General features: G+C 44.2%; 1 protein-coding gene across 1 annotated transcript in view; it reads right to left on the bottom strand.

Moving 5' to 3' along the window:
- Positions 1 to 459: 459 nt before the first annotated feature.
- Positions 460 to 24,479, bottom strand: part of LOC141010111 (rho guanine nucleotide exchange factor TIAM2-like) — a 73,814-nt gene continuing 49,794 nt past the window's right edge. Inside the window, exons 15-27 of the mRNA XM_073482935.1 lie at positions 24,223 to 24,317; positions 12,369 to 12,590; positions 10,751 to 10,819; positions 9,637 to 9,762; positions 9,018 to 9,126; positions 6,731 to 6,910; positions 6,378 to 6,496; positions 5,697 to 5,805; positions 4,689 to 4,747; positions 4,472 to 4,574; positions 4,120 to 4,213; positions 2,907 to 3,061; positions 460 to 2,573 (exon numbers count right to left, since the gene is read on the bottom strand). Coding sequence (XP_073339036.1) covers positions 1,891 to 2,573; positions 2,907 to 3,061; positions 4,120 to 4,213; positions 4,472 to 4,574; positions 4,689 to 4,747; positions 5,697 to 5,805; positions 6,378 to 6,496; positions 6,731 to 6,910; positions 9,018 to 9,126; positions 9,637 to 9,762; positions 10,751 to 10,819; positions 12,369 to 12,590; positions 24,223 to 24,317 — 2,123 coding nt within the window. The 3' untranslated portion in view covers positions 460 to 1,890. The remainder of the gene's footprint in view (positions 2,574 to 2,906; positions 3,062 to 4,119; positions 4,214 to 4,471; positions 4,575 to 4,688; positions 4,748 to 5,696; positions 5,806 to 6,377; positions 6,497 to 6,730; positions 6,911 to 9,017; positions 9,127 to 9,636; positions 9,763 to 10,750; positions 10,820 to 12,368; positions 12,591 to 24,222; positions 24,318 to 24,479) is intronic.

Here is a 24,479-nt window from a genome sequence, read left to right on the forward strand (position 1 = left end):
CTTACAAGACATCATTTTATTCATAATTTGGGTGTTTTCAGTCCGCTGGCTTTAAAATCAAAGAGAATAAGGAATAGAAAAACTAATTTATTGCGCTAAACGTGCTCAGCCAGTTGAACATTTCCCAACACACAGCTTGGTTAATTTCACACATGAACATGTATAAAGTCCAAGCACCACAGTAAAGCTTTCTCTCTTCATGTAACTGTGCCCCACTTCTGTCAGATAATTATGTATTCTATTGAGGATATACCTTTTTCTTCCAATAACAGGATATAGACTTCTGCGTTTCTTTATGACAGCCAATCAGGGACTGGTGGCAAGACTAACCAAGGGACCGAGCCTGAGATAAGACACTTACTTCCCAGCTCTGCGCTACCTGTCAATTGAACAGAAAGGATACATGAAACTGAACCGACAGCTGAACTGAAAGTTTAAAGCATTGTCCTCCAGGCATCATTCACAGATAAAACTTTTATTTATAAAACAATTCCATAAGAATAGGGCATTCACATTCATTGGTATGCTAGCATTAAAGGCATGTAAAGTTGAGCTGAGAAAAGGTAAAGAATGTACTAGTGGTTTGCCTTTTTTATAGTACCTTAACATGTACTTTCTGCTATGGCAAACAAAGCGTTATACAAAAATATTGTCTGCATTTATTGCAAATTCCTGCCTTGTTTCTTACCTGTACAGTGTCAAGTATGTATAAGAGAATACATAAATGCTTCAAAGATAGAAAAGATCATATACAGACAGATAAACAAAGAGAAACATTGGTGTTTGAACATTATTGCAGTTTAAATCATTCAATTAAGCAGCCAGATCTCAAAAAACACCTTCCAATGCACACACTGGAAATTACAATCTTCGGCGAAAGACAACCAAAAACCAGTAGGCTCCATTTAAACTGAAGTGGAAAAAAATGTCAAGCTGTATTGCCTCTTTTTTTTATTTACTAACAGACCAAATCTTCAGGTAGCAGTTCAAGCCTTCACCCAAAAAAGTTACTTTGCTAAGATATACATAATCAAACCTGTAAATAAATAAAAACATTAATTACATAAAACCTGTACAGATAAAAAATATTTAAAATATATAGGCAAACAGTGTACTTTAGTGCACAAAATACAGCAAAAAGGCTTGGTAGCGAAAGTGTTTATTTAGGGCCAAAGTCATCTCTTCTCAGGAAGTCTGACTTGACCGCCGGGGCTCTTTGGGTGGATCTCGTCTGTGAAAGCCTTCACTCAGTGCCTCCTCATTTGTAACAATATGCAATATGTTATAAGCGGTTTAGTTCTCTGAAACCAAACACAAATTAATATTTAGCAAGCCTGAACACTGGACCTCTACTGTCCAGCAAACGGGAAATAACATGGAGCACAGTATGGACTCAACAAACTGAACTTGATACATCTCAGTATCTTGTTGCTCCGTATGGACAGTGGACTTTTAGGACAGAGATGAATGACATTCTCCTGTTCCTCATAGAAAGGGTCAAAAACCAATTAAAAACTGCAGGCGAAACTAGGATGGAATACGTCACTCAAACAGTTTGTCGGGACGAGGCAAAGCCCAGAGAGCTGAGGAGACCGCAGGAACGCATCAGTGCTTGGCAGATTCATTGCAGTCATTATCATTGGGACAGAAATTACTTCGCTTCGCCTCTCTGAAGGGAGAAACTAGGCCTGTGAGCCAATCGGCTTCCATCAGAACAGATTTACGTCTCAACTTTTAGCAGGCAGGTGTGTGGCTTACTAAACCCACTTCCGAGTTGAGGCACAGCTTCACAGCCACCCTGGAAGAGCCTGCAGAGAGCCACAGAGGCTCAGCATCTCCAACTTTTGACTAGGGCACAATATAGTTCTGCTCTGTCCATCCAGCCCCCAACTAGGAGGTGGTGTCAGCAGGGTCCGTGGCACAGCTCTCAGTCTGGTCATAGAAACAGTCTTCATTCACTACAGAAGTCAGACTTTGGACACTGAACTCTCTCTCCAGCAACGTGTTGAGGTCCACTACAGCTGACGGTGACGCTGCATCCGTCTGGCTGTCCAGTGACCTGCTGTGTGCCTTCATGTTCAACAGGGCACCCTGGCTCCGCCTGAAACTGCTTGGCTTCCTCTTAACAGCATTGAAGTGTCCTCGCAGCAGTTTGTGTTGGGTCTCTGGAGTGTCCCCCACTCCCTCAGGCTGAACACAGGGAGCTGGTGCACATTGCGACACAGCGTCCTCTGACAGTTGAAGTTGGAGAAATTGAGCTTCAATGGCGCTAGTTGGAGAACTGCTGTCTCCACTGTCCCTCCTTGTTCCTCCCTCGCTAAAGCCGTCATCGTCCTCATCACTTAAAATATCAGACTCTTTCACAGCAGAGGTGGAGCGGGGTTGCGAGTTGGAGCCAGGTGCCTGAGACCAGTTCTGTGAGTCAGAGGTGCAAGGTGGAGGAGCCCCAGACAAACTGTAGGTTCCACTGCTCAGGCTTCCCTCGTCTGAGTCTGGCCCCAGCTTGGGATTCCCGGCCGGGGCGGAGAGATCTCCAAGTGGCTGCTTACACAACCAGGAAGCCCGGGAGGAACCTGGTAACAAATGTGCAGATGGGAGTCAGAAATGCCCCTCTTATCTGAGCACAACACTTGCACCATAAGCCCCTCTAGCATTTTATGACCTAAAAAGTAAGATACGATCATCTCTAAAGTACACGCATACTTAGTGTTGCACAGTTGATGTTTAAAGCCGAATGACCTTAAAGGCTAAATACCAGTCAACAAGAATCCCTCCTATGCCCTATGTGGACATGTTTTTATAGGAAACTTTCCCAGGAAACAGTGCCTGGTACTCCAAATGTCAAGTGTTGTTCATAGATCTTTTAATTGACAGAAATGTTCTCCTCCATGATTCTGAACACTCACCCAGCCTAGCAGAGGAGGGCAGGGTGCTGCGCAGGGGTGCCATGCGCTCCTTGCAGCCCCTCTCTAATGTGCCATCGCTCCTCATGTTCCTCCTCACGTTCTCCCTGAGGATGGAGCGGATCACCTTGATGATGTTGACCTTGCTCTCTGGCACACTGAGGAGGACACAGCAGAGGTACCATAGTAACATGAGCACACGGTATATTTAACTTGATATCCAAAGCTAAATATAGATTAAGGGGATTGGTGAGAGAGTTCCCTTTGTGTCCCCAGTGAAATGGATGATTTAATTCATTAGGAGTGATCCCAATTTCACAGTGTGTAATGAGAATTTACCAGTTTGGTCACAGGCTTCACTCTCACCACTGTCCCATATAGACAGTTTAGACTGTTAAATGCTAATACAACACAATCCATTGGAAGAAATGCCTAGCAGATAGCTGTAACCTAATGTGACTTCTATTGGGGCCATGATATGAAAACAAAAAATGGCTTTATTAGATTGTTGAATTACATATGAAAACATGCAACATGAACAAAAAAGGACAAAGAAACATTTGTATTTTCTAGAGAATGTTTTTTTTTTTAGTCTTACAGGTATTATAAATCATCATTATAGGTTTACTTTGAAATTTTGGGGAATATGAGAACTGTGGACAGAGCCTGTTGAGTGGCTTTACCCTGTTTCCAGTGTCTGCTAAGTTAGGCTAACCAGCTGCTGGCTGCAGCTTCATGTCCAACGGACAGATATGAGTAGTATCAACAGCAAAAACAAAAATGGCAACTTAAATGATGTTGCCAGTTTATCACACCTTGGTCCTCACCATTTGTTTTAAACATCCACCACAGTTCATAGACCAACTTTGACCTACACTTCTTTACATAGTTGTGTGTACAGTTTTCTGTGCAATGATGATTATTACTGGCTAAACTGTTGGCTTGTTTATGACCAGCTTGACCGCCTGACTGCTTGTATTTCTTGCCCTGTTGAACTTCATTGTAGCAGTTCTGTTTTCCCAGATCTCAGCAATTACATTGGTGAGGAAAATGTTATCCAATAGAAATGGTAAACACAACTACAAAAATAAGACTACAGTTGTAATCAACCTTGCTTATTCTATAAAAAAATATCCTAAAAAAAATGAATTTGGAATCCATGAGTGCACACCACGATAACTCATTGCTGATTCCACCTGAAAGTTTAATCTCTGACCTGCTACACAGCTGGAAGACTGTCTCTGGTCTGCCTTCCACTTCAGACCTGGAGTGAATCAGCTCCCAGATGCAGCTGCTTTCTGTGCCTGTTCCTGGGAGAGCAAGGAAATAAAGGAGAGGCTTTTAATCACACAGTCCAAATATGGTTTATGGTTTCAGAAGGCGATAAGGAGGGAGGGTGGGAGCTGACTAGAAATGCCAGAAGATGTGCGTGCATGTGTGTGGGCGAGGAGAATAAGCTTAGGGGTGTGTGTGGGGAAATATGAAGGGGGAGAAAGAACAAAAGATTTAGTGGATGTACTTTGTGAGTGATTTAGTGTGGATAATGTGGCAATGTGCCGGCCTCTTACCTGCAGTATTTCCCAATCTGACCTGCAGCGCAGAGAGCGGGATGAGCCAACGGAATTTAAAGGGGTCCGGATCTCCGTGAGAAAGTGCTGAACGAGGGTTTGTCTGGTCATCACAGAGAATGTCGTGCAGGGAAGAAGAGCAAAATGCTACGTTTCACACCAAAGACACCATTTGTGGCATGTGAGAGTAAAAGAGTGCAACAGACACTGTACTTACCATCTTCTTCTTCAGCTTGTTGTTTTCCCTGTAGACCAATATCACCGCTTTCTTGAACACTGGTGAAAGAGAACATATCAGCGTCTTAGTTTTGACTGCGATTGCCTCCTGGGGAAAGCGACTGAAGGAGAGCAACCCACAGAAGCATTTTAGCTGCCAGCTTGAAGCCCTAAAGCATACATCAGCGCTACAGCTACGAATATTGAAATAGTGCTACCACAGACACAATTCTGTGTGGCTGTACAGCAAACCCAATAAACTTGCGTTTGGACTGATTAAACTTTAACTGCATCCATCCATAATAATAAAGCTGCTCTATATACTACAAGTGTTGCTGGAGCTTTTTGACCTTTCAGACTTTCTCACTTCTCATGCACCTTGGAAGTAGGTGAAGTCGTGCCAGAAACCCTGACCCTGTTTCTTCAGGGACTCATTATCCCAGAATGCAACAGAAATGGTGTCACGGCCCCAGTGCACAACCCCAGCGTAAACCCACCATGGTGTCACCCATTGGTTTGTGGACTACCGTTCTGAAGCCTTCAGTTTGGCATCTGCCATCTTGGTGTTTTGGAGTCTGACCATATTTGACCATATTTGGATGAGAGGGTGCTGCTGGGGAGACTACTAATCGGATCTGACTGAGAATCAGAGGACCACTCATGGTAGCGACTTGTCAGTTACAAATTAGCTACGCCCTAAAGCATACCCTGTTTTATTGTCTATTTTACTCTAACCGGGCTCCTAATTCACAGAATGAACATTATGCTGCATTGAAGAAGACTTGAAACTTCCAATTGACACCATTAACTGATTAGTAAACTGTTTACTTGGGTAATAAATCAAGTGAGAAGTAGGGTCATTTTTTCATAAGCTTATATTTTGAAACCACTAGTCTTCAACTACTGGCCATTTGAAAGAATGCAGGTTTAAAGCACTTCAGCATTGGCTTCACTTTTAAAGACCCTGAGGCACCGTCCACTATTTATACAGTCAATGCTGCAGACTCACCAAACACAGTCATTTCGGGGTCTTTTCTCATGCGGCCCAGCGATGGATGCGGATTCAGCCAAACCACAGAGGAATGCATGAGAAACTCTCCCATAGAGATCTCTGTGACCTTAGAGAGAGAGAGAGAGACAGACAGTGGAGGGTTTATAAGAGAGCGGTGGCAGAGAGAGAAGAAAAATAAGCCAGACTTTTGGCTTTTTACTGCTGTGTGAGATACATACTAACTACTATGTGCATGAATGGAGCTCCACAGACACTACAAAATAGTGTTTGTGCATGCAAAGAAAGCTGATTTTCAAGCAAACATTTATCTGTTTTGTATTCAAGAGGTTTTTATATACGTTGAAAACATACAGTACCCTAGACAAGATTATTTAGCATTCACTTTGAATGTTTTATGCAGTGGTTATGAACTAAATATTCCATCAATTTGTAAATGTATTCAGCCCCTGGAGGCATTGCACAGAAGACGGCGTAAACAACATAGGCTCAACAGCTCCACTCTGATGTACTCATAGTTAACTGGATTGATGTTGTTTTAATGTGATAAGTGTTGAGTATCTGTGTACTGTAGCAGGTGTCCCGTGAAAGTCTGTGCACCACCGATGTCACCAAAAGCAACTTTAAAATATATTTATTTTGCTTGGTGATTAGAAATCTGATTATGAAATTTGTTTCTACCTCTTTATCGTGGCCGGTCTGCTCAGCAACTAGCTGATCGAACACAGAGCCGTAATCCTCGTAGATCTTCTGCATCTCATTGATGTGGCTGGCCACCTTCTCCATGGCTTTCAGAGCCTCTGCAGGAGCGAAGAAGAAAACAAAGTCTTAATAGGGAACAGTTACTAACTGTATATGTGTTTTACATTACTGTAGCAAATTTTATTTGATCATTGTGTATGGGACAAAAAGTATTTTCTTATAAAGCCAAAATCTGTCATTCCGTTCCAATGCAGGATGGCATGCCAACATGACACAGAAGTGTGAATATAGTGTATGTGTGTCTGTGAATGTATATGTATTCCTCTCCCTACCGGTCAGGTGATAGTGCTCCTCGCTGTCAGCGTCAGTAAGGGAGACCAGCTCCCTGAGCAGCAGGGGGTACTTGAGTACCCTCTGCACCGGTTTGATTAGGTAGGACTCTAGGGTGGAGGAGTGCTGCTTGGTGGGGTTCCTCGCATCCAGGAATTCCTTGAAGGCCTGATCTGTCTTAGCTGGAAAACAAACAATGTGTATTCATTGAACAAATGAGTTTATATGAATCTTTCAGCAGTTTACCATCTTTGCTTTTGGCGTTTGTGTTTCCTGATGTACTTTGACAGTGTCATACATACATACATACATACATGCCAAATTAAGATCTGACATAGTCCTGTGCAGAGCAGTGCAGAATCATGGTGCAATAAGCTGTCTCCAGCAGGGGGTAGTGTGGGCTTCTCCTTAACATACCATGACCACTGCAGTATTTAGGTAAATGTGCATTTATTTACTCAGCGCATCACCTCTGAGAATCACAATAAACTGAGGACAAGGTGTTTTCACAATGCATAATTAAAAAAGAAATGAGCAGAACAGTGATTGTTCCTTAAATAGTCAACATTTCTAATTTACAACATGGTGATGATCAAGTTGGGACTCTCCAGTTTAGTGTACTGTGAAATGTCAGGTATAATACAGAGTGAGCCCTCTGTAAAGGTGATGACATTTTCCCTGAGCAGTATGCTTCCACGGCGCTTACTGAGGGGGGCCATTAAAGTATTAATTATAGCACTCCCAGCCTCAGACAGGCAGCAGCATCGACACCTCCCAGAGTAATTGGCAGGCAATTAACAAGTCGACAAATAAACAGAGAAACTAAGGCAACCCAGGGCCCTTGGCATGATGGGAAAGGGAGGAGGGTAATGAAGATGGCAGAGACGGGCATATAATTACTTAAAGGGTCTGACAGACTCCCACAGATTTCTTCTGTGTGTCCTTGGATCAGCTGGTTGTGACCAGACTGCACTGGGTGTTGTGTATCCTGCTGAGCCAACTATGTGCTCAGTGCAACTATCAGCTTGTTATACTTGGCTATCCTTATCTGTACGGTGCAATTATTCTGCTACATGTTTTCATATTAGTTTGCGTGCACCAGCAATAATAATTTGCACCGTACCATTTGAAGCTTTGGTTAAAGAACATGGTGTCTGAGCCCTGTAAGTAGAGTACCTTGAACCTGGCATCTTTTCCCTCGACTCAGGCGTTTAGAGCCATTTTGTGCCGAGCTGGCATTGCCCGCAGACTGAAGGACTTAAGAATAATCACTATGCCAAGATCTCCCTGAGAAGGACAGTCAGTAATTTTTGACCATATAATACTAAATTTAAAAAGCCCCCACCCTCACTAAACATAATTTTCAGCATCTTTCAAAATATTTAACACTGCAGAATACTCCATCATGCACCAGCGTTGCTTTTCTATCTTTCTTTACCACACGTTCTTCTCCTCAAGGTAATTCTGACCCATCAGAGACTTTCCTGAGTGTTTCTCTCCTAATCCTATTAAAAATCCATCCCGCTGCTTACTTCGAGGAATATCCCACACAATTCTAGTAATGGGGCAGATTTAAGCAGCACAAGGGGGCAATTTGCCCACCCCCATCCTCCACCATGTCGGCGAAGGAGCCAATCTTCTTACATTTCTCTCGGCGCTGGGCAGCGTTCCCAAATAGTGGCAGAAAGGCCGGCGTCTTAGCGGGCGTAAATCAACTTAAAATTTCCACTCTGTCACATGCTGAGGGGGACGCGAGGAGTTACTGGGGCTCTCAGGTTGTCATGGTCACATATCTGTCGTTTGCGGACAAGGTTATCCAAAGTCTGTGTATTAATAGACATATTTGTTTTACAATTTATCTGCTTTTGAAACAGGAGATAGCTTTGAATGTTTAGAAACCGTAGAACAAAAATTGAAGTGGAGGATTTTGCTTCTACCGTCTATATTTCCAGCGAGTCTGTTCATAATATTTGAGATGGAACAGGGTTTGCAGCAAAGTGGAGAGGCATCGCTCACCTCACTTTCATCTACTGTCTCACTGTGGGACATTTGCTTTCGTACATAATGGATTTGTCTCCCAAGAGAAGAGGCCAAACCTTCAACAGAGAGTGCCGTGAGGTGTCTCTGATGCAACGTACGTGCAAGGAAGATGAATTTAACATTGGTGTGGGACATTTTGGATAAGTATGTGGCTGCGGATGTTTTTATCATATTCCACTTCTCAACCTCACGTCATGCAGTAGGAGATGGCTGTCATGTACTCTTCGTGCGTTTAGATGTGTGACGTACCTCTCTCCAGGACCTTCTGGACCTTGATGTGGTTTGCACAGAAGCCGCTGTAGAGCTTGAAGTGGTCAGCGTAGTAGAGGAAGGAACCCCCGAGAGAAAACAGAAGCTTCTGTAAACAGACGGTGCGAGGAGAAAAACAAAGACCTGGATGAGTGTCACACAGAGATAGAGAGAGAGAGTAACGCCACACGAAGCCAAATGAGTACAGAGAGGAAAGGATGAAAGAGCGCGAACATGTGAAGTCGTGACCAGACGACTCTGTCCTCCCTCTCTTGGGAGACTATTCAAGTGCCCCCTTCTGTCCTCTCCCTCTCGCCTAACCCTCTTGAGAACACTGGCTTTCAGCAGCTCACAATCCAACCAGTGAACTGCCGCGTCGATCAATAGACCCCACACCTTGTCGTGACAAGCCTATCTATCAGCCGGCAATGCTCCTGTCACACCACCTCGATTATTTATAAACCTCAAGATCTCAAAGATCATGCCCGTCTCTGGAAAAGTCGCTAAAGTCACCTGGTTTGAGAATAACATTGTTCTGTATACTCATGCTCATGGAATCTACACTGAATCTTTGGACATTTAATCAATAAACTGATATGTTACTGTGTGTACATCTCACCTTAAACTGTGAGGGGGTCTCCAGGGTGCTAAAGTCAGGTGAGGAGGCGATCCTCTCCTCAAGGGTCTGCAGAAAGACCCTTTGGAAGTCCAACATCTCAGGCAGGCTGCCAAACAGGCTCTCCATCTGAGGAGGAGAATGAATGGATAAAAAGAGGGGAAGATAGGACAGGTAGTATGGAATTGTGGGAAGGTGATGGATAAGGATGTATGAGAGGAAAATGGCAGAGAAAGGAGGGGAAGTAGGGAGAGAGTGAAGGAATATGAAGTTACAAGAAAAAAAAGAGCCAGGGTAGGCTGTAATTTATAACAGTCAGTCAGACAGGCACCCTGGAGTGTTATAAAACCTCCACTCTGATGGCTCCATCTCTGACAAAGGCACTTAGGGATCTGATATGGCCCTGCTGCAAGTACAGCACACACACCTGCAAACGTCTTCTGTCTCACACACCCTCTTCGACACATACCCAGAGTCAACCCGTGCCTTCATTAAAAACTGTTCGCGGGCTAACATGCCCTCGTCCATTTTGTGTCTGGACACGTCCCACTGTCCCATAATGGCCTTTTAATTTGCCCCAGTGCTCAGTGGCCTATCGACTAGTGTGTCTTGGGAGAGATGTCCTGTGTTTGAGGTCACACGCCTGGCACAGCACTGCACACAGGGCTGGAAACGGCAACCCTGGATCATTAGCATGCCACAGCTACTGCTGTATGTTGTCACAGGAACACACATCAACATGTTAATTGATGTGCTTTGAAACGAAGAAAAAACACACTTCCTTAATGAAAAAGGTGCTCTGAAATCAGCGGACAGCTATCCTGTGATGTGCATTAATCTGAGGTGAATGCTTAAAGGGTGGGTTTACTCTTAAGCTAGCCTTTATCAGTGTGTCCCTGTGGGACACGAGAAGGTCACTGTAGGGGAATGCTAATTTGTCCTCCAGCCATTCACAGTGGTAATGAGGGAGATATAGCCTGGCAGAGTTCATCGACGTCACCTCTGGGTAATAAACACTCAATGAATTTGACGTCCCATACAGTTTCAACACCTCCCAGGAACGCCTCTGGACACAACACCTCTCATGTTTACCATGCTTCACACACACACCACCCACCTCATCCAGTGTGAGGAAGGTTTCATTCTGCAGGGGTTTCAGGTAGATCTCGAACAAACAGGTCAGGTCCTGCACACAAAAGATACAGATGAAGGTCAGTGATGAGGAATCAAATGTAAACATTTCCCTTAACCTGCAAGTCCTTTAACATCCCTTTCATCATCAGATCATTCCTTGTTTCTCCCTTTATAACCTCCAACCGCCTCCCTCCCACACACCCTCACCTCATCCCTCCATCTTCTCCCACTATCTCCCCTCATCTCCCCCCACTACTTTAATGTGGCTGTAGCTTGTCTTGGTATCAGCAAGGATATTCTCATTAGGTTGATTTATGAGCTTCCTCCTCCTCCGCTTCGTTCCCTCCCCAAGCAGTCGCTAGCGGTGAATGGATACGGACGAGCAGGCCCGCATCAAGACAATCTCCTCCCTCAATTACAAATCAAAAGCTGGCTGAAGCAAAGGAGTGCACAGGAAATAGGGACTTCATGAAAAATGAGGGGATGAAGAAAAAGAAAGGGAAAAAATGCCAGCAATGACAAGTGTCGAGTCAAGAAGATCATGAATGCGGCTCATTAATGTGCGCCAGGGAGGAAAAGGTCGAATTGGAAAACATGAGGGCAGCAAAATGATTGGGCGGGAGGAAGATAAATAAGGCTAGACAGGAGGAGGAGGGGAGGAGGCGCTCTAACTCTGACACAGGAAACAGCTTCTCTTCTTGTTCTTTGTTTTTAATTTAAGTCCCATGTCACTAATATTTTATATTAAAAACAAAAATTAAACATTTTGGGGAACATGCACATTTGCCCTATTGCAGAGAGTTAGATGAGAACACTCATGTATGTACAGTAAATATGTAGCAGGGGCTAGCAGCTGGTTAGCTTAGCTTAGCATAAAGTCTGGAAAAAGGATGAAGCCCAAGATAACAAAATCCATCTACCACTACAATAAGACACAATAATTGCTATGTGATCTCTCTCTTTTTTTTTTTTTTGTACTCTAAAATCTCTAATTAACAATTCGCCATTTCACAACCGGGTTGTGTGCTATATTATTTTATAGCAGTAGCTTCCTGTAGTAGCAACTGCCCCCAGGCCAAATAACCCCTCCATAAAACCACAACTTGTACAAAAAGTACAATGTAAAAACAACGACATGATAAAACTTGCTATTTAATGAGCTGTAGAGGTGCTGACAGGCAGTTTTTGTTACCTCAGGACAGAGCCAGGCAAGCCGTTTCCCAGTTTCCAGTCTTTATGTTAAGCTAAGCTAAGCTAACAAGCTGCTGGCTCCTGCTACATACTTACAGTACAGATATGACAGTGGTATCAAGCGAAAAAGCATATTTCCAAAAATGTAAAAACTTTTAATTAGGACATTGCGGCTGTCAGTTATAGTGCCTTTTATTTTGCATGATAATGTGGAGTAGTTCTGGCAGGAATTGCTTTTTTGTCTTGGAAAAAGAAAAATGTCTATAATTTAATAATCAAGGAGTAAAAAATGTGACGGTGGAACAGATTCATAAATTTAAGAAAGTACGAGGACGGGTTTAATTAAATATTCATGTTAGCTTCTTACAAGATATTCTCATATGACAGAAGTCAAAGTGTTGTGGTGTCACCTTCACATAGGACTTCTCTGTGTCCACCAGCTCCTGGATGACCTTGCGTAACCTCTCAGTGGCGCTCATATGCTTTGGACAGGGTCTGAGCAGGGTGGCCTCTCCCGTGGCGCCCCCTCCCTGCCTCGGCAGAGGTTCCTTGGTGTCGTCCATCAAATCCCCGGGGCCTGAGCCCGTCCCTTCCTGGAAGGACTGGTAGAGAGTGCACACTGTGTCCACGCTCTGTGGGGTTGACAGGGAGAAAGGGGTGTATTTAGGTTAGGCAGCTCAGGGATTATAACAGCCAGCTAGATGAAAGGAGGATCACTCTTGTTATAAGTAACTGCACTGCATGCACACACATGCATGCACACACACAGACATGCATGTGCACAGAAATATATTCTCAAGGACTTACTGAATGTAAAATCTCGGTCATTTACCTCCCTCATTTAACTTTTCACCACTAATGATATCATCTCCACAGCTGTATCAAATAATGATGTATATAATTCTACACTGTACATGGCCTGTGTTTCCCCTGGGTATACTGAGAGTGAGAACTACAGATTTAGTTATGCACTCTATGCTAATTGGCTTTGCATCAAAGAATTCACAGTGTATCTGAAAGACTAACTGGATAGACCAGCAGATAGCCTTACACCACATTACATTATTTTTTTTGAATCCATAATAGACAGTTGTGCAGCTTTGTGTCACATCAGTATGTAATGCCAGGGCATCCTAAGTGGATATGCATTTGTTTGTATTAGAAGGAGCAGGGGAGGGGCTAAGAAGAATCTCATTTTATACATCTGCTCATTCACAAAAAATAGAATTCCCTACAGCCTGCTTTGTACTTCTTTGATAGGTTGGGACGCTATGAAGAAGTCGGCGTCACGCTGTTTACAGACGGAAACAGATAATCCGCATTACTTTACTTTGGACTGGATTGCCCGGGGTGGGGAAATTAACATCAGCTGTAGGCACCACACTGAGAAGCTGTGCCTGTGGCGGGTAGGGTTTTGTAGTCTGTGAGCAATTGTGGCAAAAAAATGAACCATTATCTGCTTCTCTGTTCTATTCCCTAGAATAAATAGGAAAAAAAAGGAGCTGTGAAGTAAAAACCTCCCCATCTCTCTATGTTACACTGTGTTTGTCACTGCATAGAATATGCTTTTCAAGCACCACAGTAAATATGTACAATTATTAAGAATCCATCCAAATTTCTTACCTGACAAGCTACTCAAGCACAACATTGCATCAACTGCAGCAAGCCCTGCTAGACAGTAGATTGCAAGCCATTAATTGTGTGATTTCTCTGCTAAAAATAGCCTTATGATGACCAGCCTGCCTTATTCCAAGTGAATTACATGATGTAGCATTATAATCTGTGGCCAGTCGCTAGCATCAGCAGGCGGATGATAAGTGCCAGTAATAGCAGGTTCCAATCCGCTGCACAGCAACACAGCTCAGTGGGATGGCCAAGATGCCAGGCAAAACAGCTGCTCAGCACTCTGGGCCTTCCTGTGTGTGTGTGTGTGTGTGTGTGTGTGTGTGTGTGTGTGTGTGTGTGCGTGTCGCATGAGCAAGCATTTAAATGCAGACCACTGCTAAAGACTGTACAGCAACACATATGGATCAATACACCCTTCATTGTGACACTGCAGGCATCGATATGCACACGTACACACTTCACAAGCAGTGTGTGAAAGCTTGTCTGAGTCATTCTGCTGTGAAACTGGTGTGAGCTACCACCCATAACCCCCCTCCCCCTCCCATCCACTCCCAAGGAGCCCACAGACAATCAAGGCTTGCATTAATAAACCTGCGACTCATCAGCTAGCTCATTATAGCATGGTCACTCGAGAGACGGCCCCTCCAATGCTTCAATATAGACTGTGTGAGGGAGAGAAAAGAAAGAGACAGAAGGGGAAAATGCCTCTCCGTGTCCTCTATGTATGTCTGGGCTAAGCCTCTTTCAAGTGATCCACCACCCACAGCAGCGCTCCACTCCGGAGCTCCTTGAATGTGGGATGATAATTATGAAGGGACTTAATGGCTCCCACTGCACTGGTGGGGGTACCACTGTTCTGATTGGCGAACACAAGACACACACATAGATTGTAAATGGACATACCTGTACCTGTTAACACACACTGACTGGGTTGACAATAAATGCCATGCTCCATTAATGGTTAGAGCTTTGTTAAGCTGTACTTAGGCACAGCTAAATGCTAACAGCAACATGCTGACATTCTGACAGTGACAATGCTAAGATGATGATGTTTAGCAGGTATAATGTTTCACCATTTTAGTTAAGTGTGCTAGCATGCTAACATTTGCTAATAAGCACTAAACAGAGTGCAAAGTGCAGCTTTAGATTGGCAGGCTTCAACATTTGAGCAGGCGGGAAACAATTTTTTGTACAACATTTATTCAGACTGCACGTCAACTGAGTATGCCATCATCTGTAACCATTATTGCTCAACTGATGAAATTATCCATATCAGTACTCAGAATAGGTGGAGCTTGAACCAGAAATGGGTAGTTCTAAAACAGGAAGTGGGCATGACTAACCAGAAGTTCATAATTCAAGCCTGAAATTGATGTGTTGAATTTGAATGTGGCTTCAGATCAGTGAACAGCAGTTTTTATAAACTTGAATGAATTAAATTCAGTCAGCTACCCGATGAGGATTTTCCCTTATCAAGAGTAGAGATGTTCACTCGGATTATACTCCTACTCTTAACATTATCTGTGTCGGATACTTGTTTCACTACTTGCTAATCCCCCATGTTAACATTCATGTAGCACGTAAACGCTTCTCAATCGAAAGGAGCTCATTACGAATCACCCATGTAACTACAGCTGTTGACACACTATCCCATTAGAGAACACGAAATACACTTCCACACTCATGATGCAGCCACGCACAGCGCCAGTCAGCCTTCATTCACTGATACACACACTCTGGGAAAACTCCATATTCTGGCAGGCAGGCGTGTAGGACCAGATTGCCAGAAGGAAACACAGAGGTTGGAGGATATCAGAGGGGCATATTCATCAAATAGCCCACCGGTAGCTCCAGACAGGGAGAGCAGCCTTGTGGAGACAGATAACAGTCATATCTGCTGTTTATTTCAGCTACGGGCACCCAGAGGAAAGGGGAGGCCTGTTGAGGACTCTAGAAACGTGTGTGTGCTTCTGGTAAGACACACACACACACACACACACACACACACACACACACTCGAGTGCTGAGTTAATTCTCATCACACCCACACACTGAAAGGATATGGGCTCATGGTCGTCTCTCACACAATCAAATGAGTTGATGGAGGAGCGTATATGTTTGATAAGATGCCTGGGAACACGTGCACATGGAAACACACTTTACCTCTCACACAGCTTCCTAACCAAGTTACGATTTTCATCAACACTAAATGGCAGTCACCTGCACTGGAGTGTGACAAGAAGAGGTGAGCAGAAAGAAAGCAGAAAAGAGGAGGGTGGAGGGACCTGCTTGCTGTCATGACTTAGGAATTGTGATTGCTTCACAACAATCCCACCAACACAGCCTGACAGCTCGCCCAAATAACCAATTAAGAGCCGAGAACGGGAGCCAGCAGAGGCGGGAGAGAAGCCCGAGAGCGCCAGGGAAGGCAAGTGGATCCGACAGCGCTGCCGTGAATTCCTATTCAGGTTTTCTCACTGAAGGCTGACAGCTCTGGATCATGTTTCTACCTCTACCCGACATGTCTGCCCTTTAGTCAATTTTGAAAAGAGGTCTTTGTCAACCTGCAGGTGAAGAAAATGAAGTGAGAGGCCGCTGAATCATTTGTGTCTGTCTACCTGGTTTCCTTCTGACGGCGTCCAGCAGCATTTCATTTTCAGTCAACTCTCATACAAAGAGGTGTACATCTCATCTAGTTTCTAGATCCCCTAGGTGTCAAAGCAAAAGGTTTCATTACAAAATGCTTCCTTTAAGTCAAGTGTGATTCCTCATTTTTGTAAAGCCACTCACATTTTCATTCCGAAATTGATCCAAAGATTTACCATGGCACACAAGTTAAACCTATACGACAGCCTTCTCCTCACTCCACACATCTATATCAACATTAATCTAGAAAGCCTTTTTTGTACCCACTCACTTTCAAGAGCAGCAATACTTGAAAAAACCATGGAGTGCATGATGATGACTCTCTCTCGTCTCTTTTACTGAGGCCCCCTCAAATACTGTATCAAATATTACAACATTCACATTTTTCATCTCTTTGCTCGACCAATCGTCTGCTCACCATGAAAAGCAGTCTGTAGAGCAGCCTCCATGCTGCTGTGGCCTGCCGCTGGGTCCTTCGGGCCAGCGAGCAGCCCTTCCTACGCAGCCTGCCTCCCCTGCACGTTGGCATGGCAGGTCCACAAATGGCGTGTGGCGATGCAACTTGACCAAACCGGAGAAAACAGCCGTGACAGAACTCAAAAGTTGGCTTTCCCGTCTCAGAGGTGTCTACCTTCTTGCTCCGTCAACCCCTGATTTTCATCTGATGGTCGGTCAATCCCCTCTTCAATTTTTCTCACCCTCCTCCTCCTCCTTCCACGCTCTCTCATTAGTGTCCTCTGCTGCCAGTTTCTCCGCTAGGCCCAGGTCAGAAGCCTCATTCTTGAGTACACCTATGCCTCTGAGGCAGAAGCGGCTTTGATGGGGATCGAGCCATTGATCCTGTGTCCTGCCATTCTGTGAGCGTAGGCAGAGAAAAAGTGCTTGCCGCTGGTTCGTTTTGCATATCAATCAGTAGAGATGGTCTGGCCACTTGGCTTGTGCAAATAGAGGGGAGCTCTTCCACTGGCAACTATTTCCTCTCTCACCGTCCATCTCTTTCCATCAGCGCTGGTCTTCCTACATCTCTACTTTCACATCCCGCCATCAATCCTACTTCCCTCTGTCCATTTGCCTCCAGACATCCCCATTCCTCCTTCCTCTTCCTCTGGCTTTTCCCCTCCTTTTCAGCTCCATGTGACCTCAGTGTAATTTCCAGAGAGTTGAATGGAGAGGCCAGGGGCTGCATCAGTGTCCAGTCTTTCAATAGCAGCAGTACAATGCAGACTGTTCTGGCTTGTTACCTCCACACACAGAGGAATGGCTGACTCAAAAATGGGAGGCTCTGAGCCAGTTGGGGTAACAGGGCAGGAATGTTAACTATGGCCTCGCACAAGACTAAAACGTGACATGTATCGCTCATTGCACAGAGAACTTTCACAGGGAATAAATAAACAGATGAAGACTCTGCCCACGAAAACTTGTTTCCGAACTGGATTGAGTTTAACTTGATTATATAGCTTATTCAATGTAAGGTTAGGCAATTAATTGAAGGGATAATGATTCGGCACTCTTGGCGGAACTAGAAACCCCATTTTTTCTATGCATGTACAAGTGGTTGGGGATTAGTTAGCCATCAGTCACCTGTTAGAACCTGACCTAAGCACATGCATAGAACGGATGGATCAGGTACTGAAAGTGCTTTCTTTTCTGGTATCCTATAAGTTCCTTCTACTGTTCCTCTACATTCCCCCCTATTTTTAGATTAGATTTGTCATTCAACTACATCTAAAGGCAACTGTATTTCTACCTGTTCCAAAGAGCCACACTTGAAGGCGCAGCAAAATGTCTGTAGTCAAAAGCTCCCCGATCTCTCGCCAAGAATTTTGTGTCTTAATCATCTTCGTAGTCTTGATGCCATGAATCGTACATATGGATCAAGGAGCACACTTTCGGACAGTCTCTCCAAGACATTTATGGGGTTGCAGTTGATTGTACACACGAAAAGTGAGTCAAGATTCAACAAATGAGAAGTTCCAATCAAACAACTGACCAAATACTGTGTAAACTGGACATGATGGAGGTTCCATACCCTGTAAGACAACCCAACAAGCATTTTGTTTGACTCATACTGAGGCCTCCATGCTCATGATCCTCACTGTTGGCTGGATTCACATGTACTTAGCAGGCATTCAGGATTTCAGCCCCCCTTTTTGGCACTTGCAAACACTACATTTTGTTCAACCTCATTTGTGTCATATTCCAATACTATTTCCAATGTTGGGTGTAAACACTCACAAAAAAACACAGCCCAGCTCTGTCAGACTGGGAGATTGCAAGACAAACACTAAACACTGTCTCCATCTCCCTTTAACGCTCCAATGGAGTCATTATGTACAGAGCTCAGTCTGCTTTGCAGATGAAACGCTGCACAAATCAAAGGAGAAGCCTTGCGCTTTACCAGCGGAGAGGCCGCATCTTAGCTGAAATAAACAAATTGTGGGGAGGGAGAAGGCAAAGAAGAGGGGATGAAATACAGGTATGTCCCTGGGGCTGGCTTTACCCATCTCTCATATAAAACAGCCTTGTCATGTCACAGTGACAGAGAGAGAGAGAGACAGAGAGAGAGCGAGAGTGAGAGTGAGCGAGAGGAGACCTGGTGGCCAGTAGGCAGGCCAGTGAATTATTTGCCATGTTAGTGTGCTATAGTGCCACGATGCCATCTTCTTTTCAAAGCTCAATAAAAGAAGACGCACGCTCATAAATCAAACAGAGTGGAGGGGAGGAGAGAGGAAGATGAGAGGGAGGGCTGGTCCCGTCGCGCTCCACTCAAGCCCATTTACGCCTTTTATTATTCATCCTAAACAAATATTATTCCGCCAAGTCTCAGAGGACTTTGGGAGAGGAGTGTGTTTTAATAATGAAGCCAGCTTCAGATTAAAGCACCCATTCCACTGAGTCCCCTAGGCTATTCAGATCCACTCCACTGCATGACTGCCACTACAAAGGCAATGTAATGCTAGCACTATACACTATTCTTACTACACCAAAATGCCTAAAACTAAATGAACAGTTAAGTGGAAATGCTTGTTGCCAACGTTAAACGTGGTTTGATGACAAACAAGTCCATGGAATAACTAATGGCAACCCCTGTGCTGTCCCCAGTACCCTTCCTGACCTGGAAAATGTTTAGTCTGGGTGATTTAGAAACAACCGAAGCACCCCGAACTATCCACACCATAGAACTGCCAATGATGACATGATACTAACAGATAATAGACCCGCTAGGCACACAAGGTGACCGTTTGAGAGTGAATACACGCCCATAAAGACTCTAACTGCTGGTCAAACCAATACAATTAATTCTAATACAGCCCATACTGCTGAGATAACATCATAGGAAGCAATAAAGGCAGGACAGACAGAGCAAAAAGTAACACCATGACCTTTTGACCTGCCTCCATCTGACTATAAATCTGAAAAGTGAACAGTTGAATTAAAGATCACCAGGATAGTGTTGAGTAGAGAGGGCCTGCTGAGACAAACAGGTAGAAAAGAGCCGACAGCCAGCTAGCAGCTCTGTAAATGTAAAATCTGAATGCTAAAGTCGGCATGCTAACATGCTCATAATGACAATGCTAACATGGTGATGTTTAACAGGTACTGTTTACCATGTTCACAATCTTAGTTTGGTGTGTTAGCATGCTAACACTTGCTAATTAGCACTAAACACAAAGTACAGCTATGACTGAAGAGAATTTGTAGGTATTTGGTCATAAACCAAAATATTGGACAAATTAAAATTGATTAATGATGGTGTTCAGGAACCCTGAACCCTTTTTGAGATCATTTCAATCGAGACCAAAGTGGTGACATTGCCATCCCTTAAACAACGGCACTAACATGGCTGAGAACGTAGCAAATAATTCATATACACTGCACATGATAATGTAATTGTATGATCTAATTCACAGGCTAAAATGCTAATAAAATGTAAATGAAAGGCATACTGCATGAATTATCTGACTGTAAAACTAGTCCAGACTTGCATTTGCAGAGATATTTTTACCAAACACACACAGAAGGCTGTGGGAGGTGTGTGAAAGTTTACAGCACAAGTGTGAAGCCTCATAGTATCAGCTACCTCAGTCAAAACCTCTTACAAGCAAGAAGCACAGGAGGCCATAGTTACCAGCTGTTTGTCCCCTTTAACATCTCTCTGGCAGGAAAGGCAGGCTGCCATGTCCTTAGCCAGGCAGGCCAGCTTGTCTTTGAGGAACCGTCCCAAAGTGAGCAGCACGGAGCCCAGAAACAGGTCCTTCTCCTCAGCCTCGCAGCCGGATGGCCAGAACCAGCACATGGCCAAGAGGGAGCAGAGGGCCTGGGCAGGCGACAGGTCCCGCATAAAGAGCTCGATTAAGGTGGTGAGGTAGAGGCACGGTCTAGGATCTTCATCATCCACCATTGGGGCTACGATTGTTATGGCTACTTCCATGTCTGCACCAGGTTCTCTTGGTGTGGTCATTCTGTCCAGACTTGGGTCATGTTAGATCTAGGTTCCTGCTAGTCCCTCCATCGCAACTTCCCTCTAAGTTTTTATCTCCAGCTCTTTCTTTTTCAACTTGTTTACAGTGGAGCAGACCGACAGGAGCAGGCTAGCGTTAACTGCGCTGACAGCAGTAAGCCCAGATTATTAGCCTGCTCACAGCCAGATGGCGGCTGACTGGCTTAGTCATAATGCATACACACACACACACACACACACACGCACACACACACACACACACACACACACCCCTCTCCCTAAATTACCCCATCCCACAGACAGACAGACACACCAGGCGGGTAAAGTAGATTCTCTAAAGTTTGGGAAGGGGATGTATGTAGCTCCAAGGAAGACGGGATCATGTTTGAAGAAGATGATACAACCCAATATCCGTAGGCATCTCGAGAATCTTTTTGAAGTCTAGGGCCAATGATAAGAGAGGAGAATCAAAACTGAATAATTCAACTTTCTGTTAGTCACACATTTTTAAAAAGTGTTAAAACACCTCTCAGACTCTTCATCCACTGAGACGAGCAAAAAAAGGAAGGTTGAGACCAGAAGAAAAGAGGTAACAGGGATATGGCACAAACGTTGCAGTTTACCAATGTATCTGCCTTATTCTAATTCAGAGAGGCAAAATAACATGACGACTTAAAATAAAGTGAATCGAGCCGAATCTCTCTGTACTGACAGCCAGACAGAGGACGGCTCCAGTCATAGCTCTCCTCATAAGTCCATTTAAATGCTCTTACTGAAACATCCAGTCTGGACAAAAGCAAAGAGGCTTAATGTCTGTCCACTTCATAACCTTTGGTTCAATAACAGACATGACTGGCTGCTTTACAATGTGCAAAACATGTGACTGCTATTGATAGAATAAAAGGATATCACAGTTTTGACTATGTAATGGAATTTGACATGAAAAATTAAGAGCTGATTATGCTCACTTCACTTGCAATCAGGAAAAAAATATCTTTTATGCAGATATTTTAAAGCACAAGAAAGGAGACCATCTTAAAGAGGTTGGTTGACCCACAGAGACGAACCATGTTACTATCGTACCAAACTAAGCAAACCAGCAAATATTCCCATTTAAGTGGCTGGAACCAGTAAAATTTTTGCATTTCTTGATATGGTCCTTTAATGCATCCTGGTGTGCGAGTTCCCTACAGTCGACGGGTGCCATGTGGTAAAACCAGACCGTGCCAGATTACTTCCCACGTAGTTCCATCTGTCTACTGGGATCAACTGATACACTATAGATGGTTGTGTTCACATGTGTGCGTGAGAGTGCGTTGACGATCTGCCCCACAACAAATCCCCATCAAGTCCGTACTGAGGCCTTCCAACTGTTAAACTAATTGAGATTAGGTGAGCAAAATGGATACAGCTATTCTGATTTTGCCTATACACATCCTTATGACTGCATTACATCACTACACCAGTGCAACGCATGTCAAATCAGTTCAATTTGAGGTTCCTCATGGGAGTCATCCACAACCAATTCAGTTGTCTTCTGCAATCGATTGGTTAAGCTCATAATGGTACTACAACTTTGCGTTAAACTAATTGCTATGGTACATAATAGTCAAAAGTATCATGAAGTAATTCACAGGCACTGGAAGCACGATCAGAATCCAGATGGTAAACAGAATTGTTAACTGTGTGCCTAGTAAGCACTTTTTCCCGAAAACACACACCAACACACACATCTCTCTTGTGTAATAAGCGTAAATTGGAATGCAACAGACCAATTAATCAAAGGTAGTCAGTCTAGTGAGGCGGCCGATTACAATGTGTGACAAGAGGCTTGAAATTAGTCCTTCCTTTCCATCCATCTCTATTGACTTTCAGAGCAGCCGTGTGCACGCATGTGTGCACCTATATACTGATACATGGCTGATTTTCTACCCGGTGACTCGATTTCTTTCTCCCCGCCCCAAAGAACAAACTGATGGCTGTGAGGTGATTAAATCCTGCTCTTCGTGACAGAAAAAATCTGATTTACCAGCACCAATATCACACCCTGTATTTTTTTTTTTTGTCGCCTTCACAGTGGCTGATTCTCCCTGATGGAGGCAGAGAGCTTTTTCCCCCTTTTGTGCCTCAAATGTGCACGTACGCAATGACATAAGCACACACATTCATAAACCTCACACACACACCTATCTTCCATTCTTCCATTCATTCCTCAGTAAAAGACAAACGGCAGGGAGCTGAGCATCAGCAGCAGTGGTGCAGTGCAGATCCCAGCGCAGTGGGACTGACTCATGTCGCCGGGCAAACAAAAAGAGAGGCGAATAGAGCCAGAATAGAGAGAGGAGAAGAGGGCAAGTTGTCCTCTCTAATCCACCTCCTGGCTGACCTCGGGTCAAATGCTGCACAGCATCTTCCGACACAGGCAATTAGAATAAGCCACAGCAGCCAGGGCAATTGGAGATGGTTTCTGGATATTTAGTCTGGATTTACTATCGATGAATCATTAATGAAATGAGCGCAACATGACAGCCTATATTATATAATGAGCAGGTTGGTGCCAAACATTTGCCAAACGATGCAAGAAGGGGTAAATATGCACGCATACATTGGCTCACACGCTTCCAGCCATGTCTACATCATTAACACATGGCTTTTTACTGATGACCACACACACTCATTACTGCTCTCTATCAGCATACACACTCGCCCGTTTTAGATTACCACAGTGCTGAGGCGTAACTCCCGACGGGCTAGGCTCACGCTCAGTTTAATGACTTCAATAATTTTAATTTAATTATATTAATTGCATGATACCTATATTGTTTAAGACACAATATAGGTATCATGATAAAAAAAATGCGGTGAAAATGCCCTCTTGGCTGTCTCAATGGTAGACAGAACATGCCCCTATGGTAGATAGAAGTGCCCTCTAGGGTACGCCACCACCTACAACCGGTGCCCTTTTTATTTTTTCCACCCCTGCCCGTCTAACAGCCAGAGTCCGCCTCTGGTACCACGCCAGAAGATGTCTGCCTGTGTTCAATATGTTCCCCAAACAAACTACTGTAGCTTTTAGAAGAATCATAGGCGTGAGTTTTTGAGTGAAGATGAGGATGACAGGAGTATTTTAGACGACTGTTTCTTCTGAGAGATTTGACTTTACCCCCCTGAGCATGTTTATTTTCATGTGCATGTACATGTGGGTCTGCAGGAGTGTGACACAGCCCCTCCCCTCTGTCTGCATGACAGTAATAAGCTTTGTTTATACCTGTGGCTATGATGGAGTTTCCTAATTATGGTAATACAAAGGATTGGTGCCAGTCTGGATTCTGACAGCCCCACAGCTGCCACAGTGAGTGGGCGCAGACACACACACACAAACACACACACACACACACACACAGGCAAACACGCACACACACAAACACAGCAATGTGCACACTTTTATTCACAACCTAGGAGGAGAGAGGGGTACCATGTGTGGAAGTAGAGACAATAGAAATATACAGACACACACTCGCTCCTCCTACCTTGCTGTGCTGAATAGGCCTGTGTGCGCAGTGGGAGTGACCATCCTCCGATCCTACACGCAAGGAGTCTTCTCCGTCAGCTGCAGTGCACACATCTGGAGAAAGAGAGAGAGAGAGAGAGTGGGGACAGTTTTTACCTTCGGTTTTGTGTGTGTGTGTGTGTGTGTGTGTGTGTGTGTGTGTGTGTGTGTGTGTGTGTGTGTGTGTGTGTGGTAGTGTTTTAAGCTCATACAACCCATCGCTGCATCTGTACTGTA

This window comes from Pagrus major, chromosome 16, assembly GCF_040436345.1.
Source record: "Pagrus major chromosome 16, Pma_NU_1.0".
Classification (NCBI taxonomy): Eukaryota; Metazoa; Chordata; class Actinopteri; order Spariformes; family Sparidae; genus Pagrus; species Pagrus major.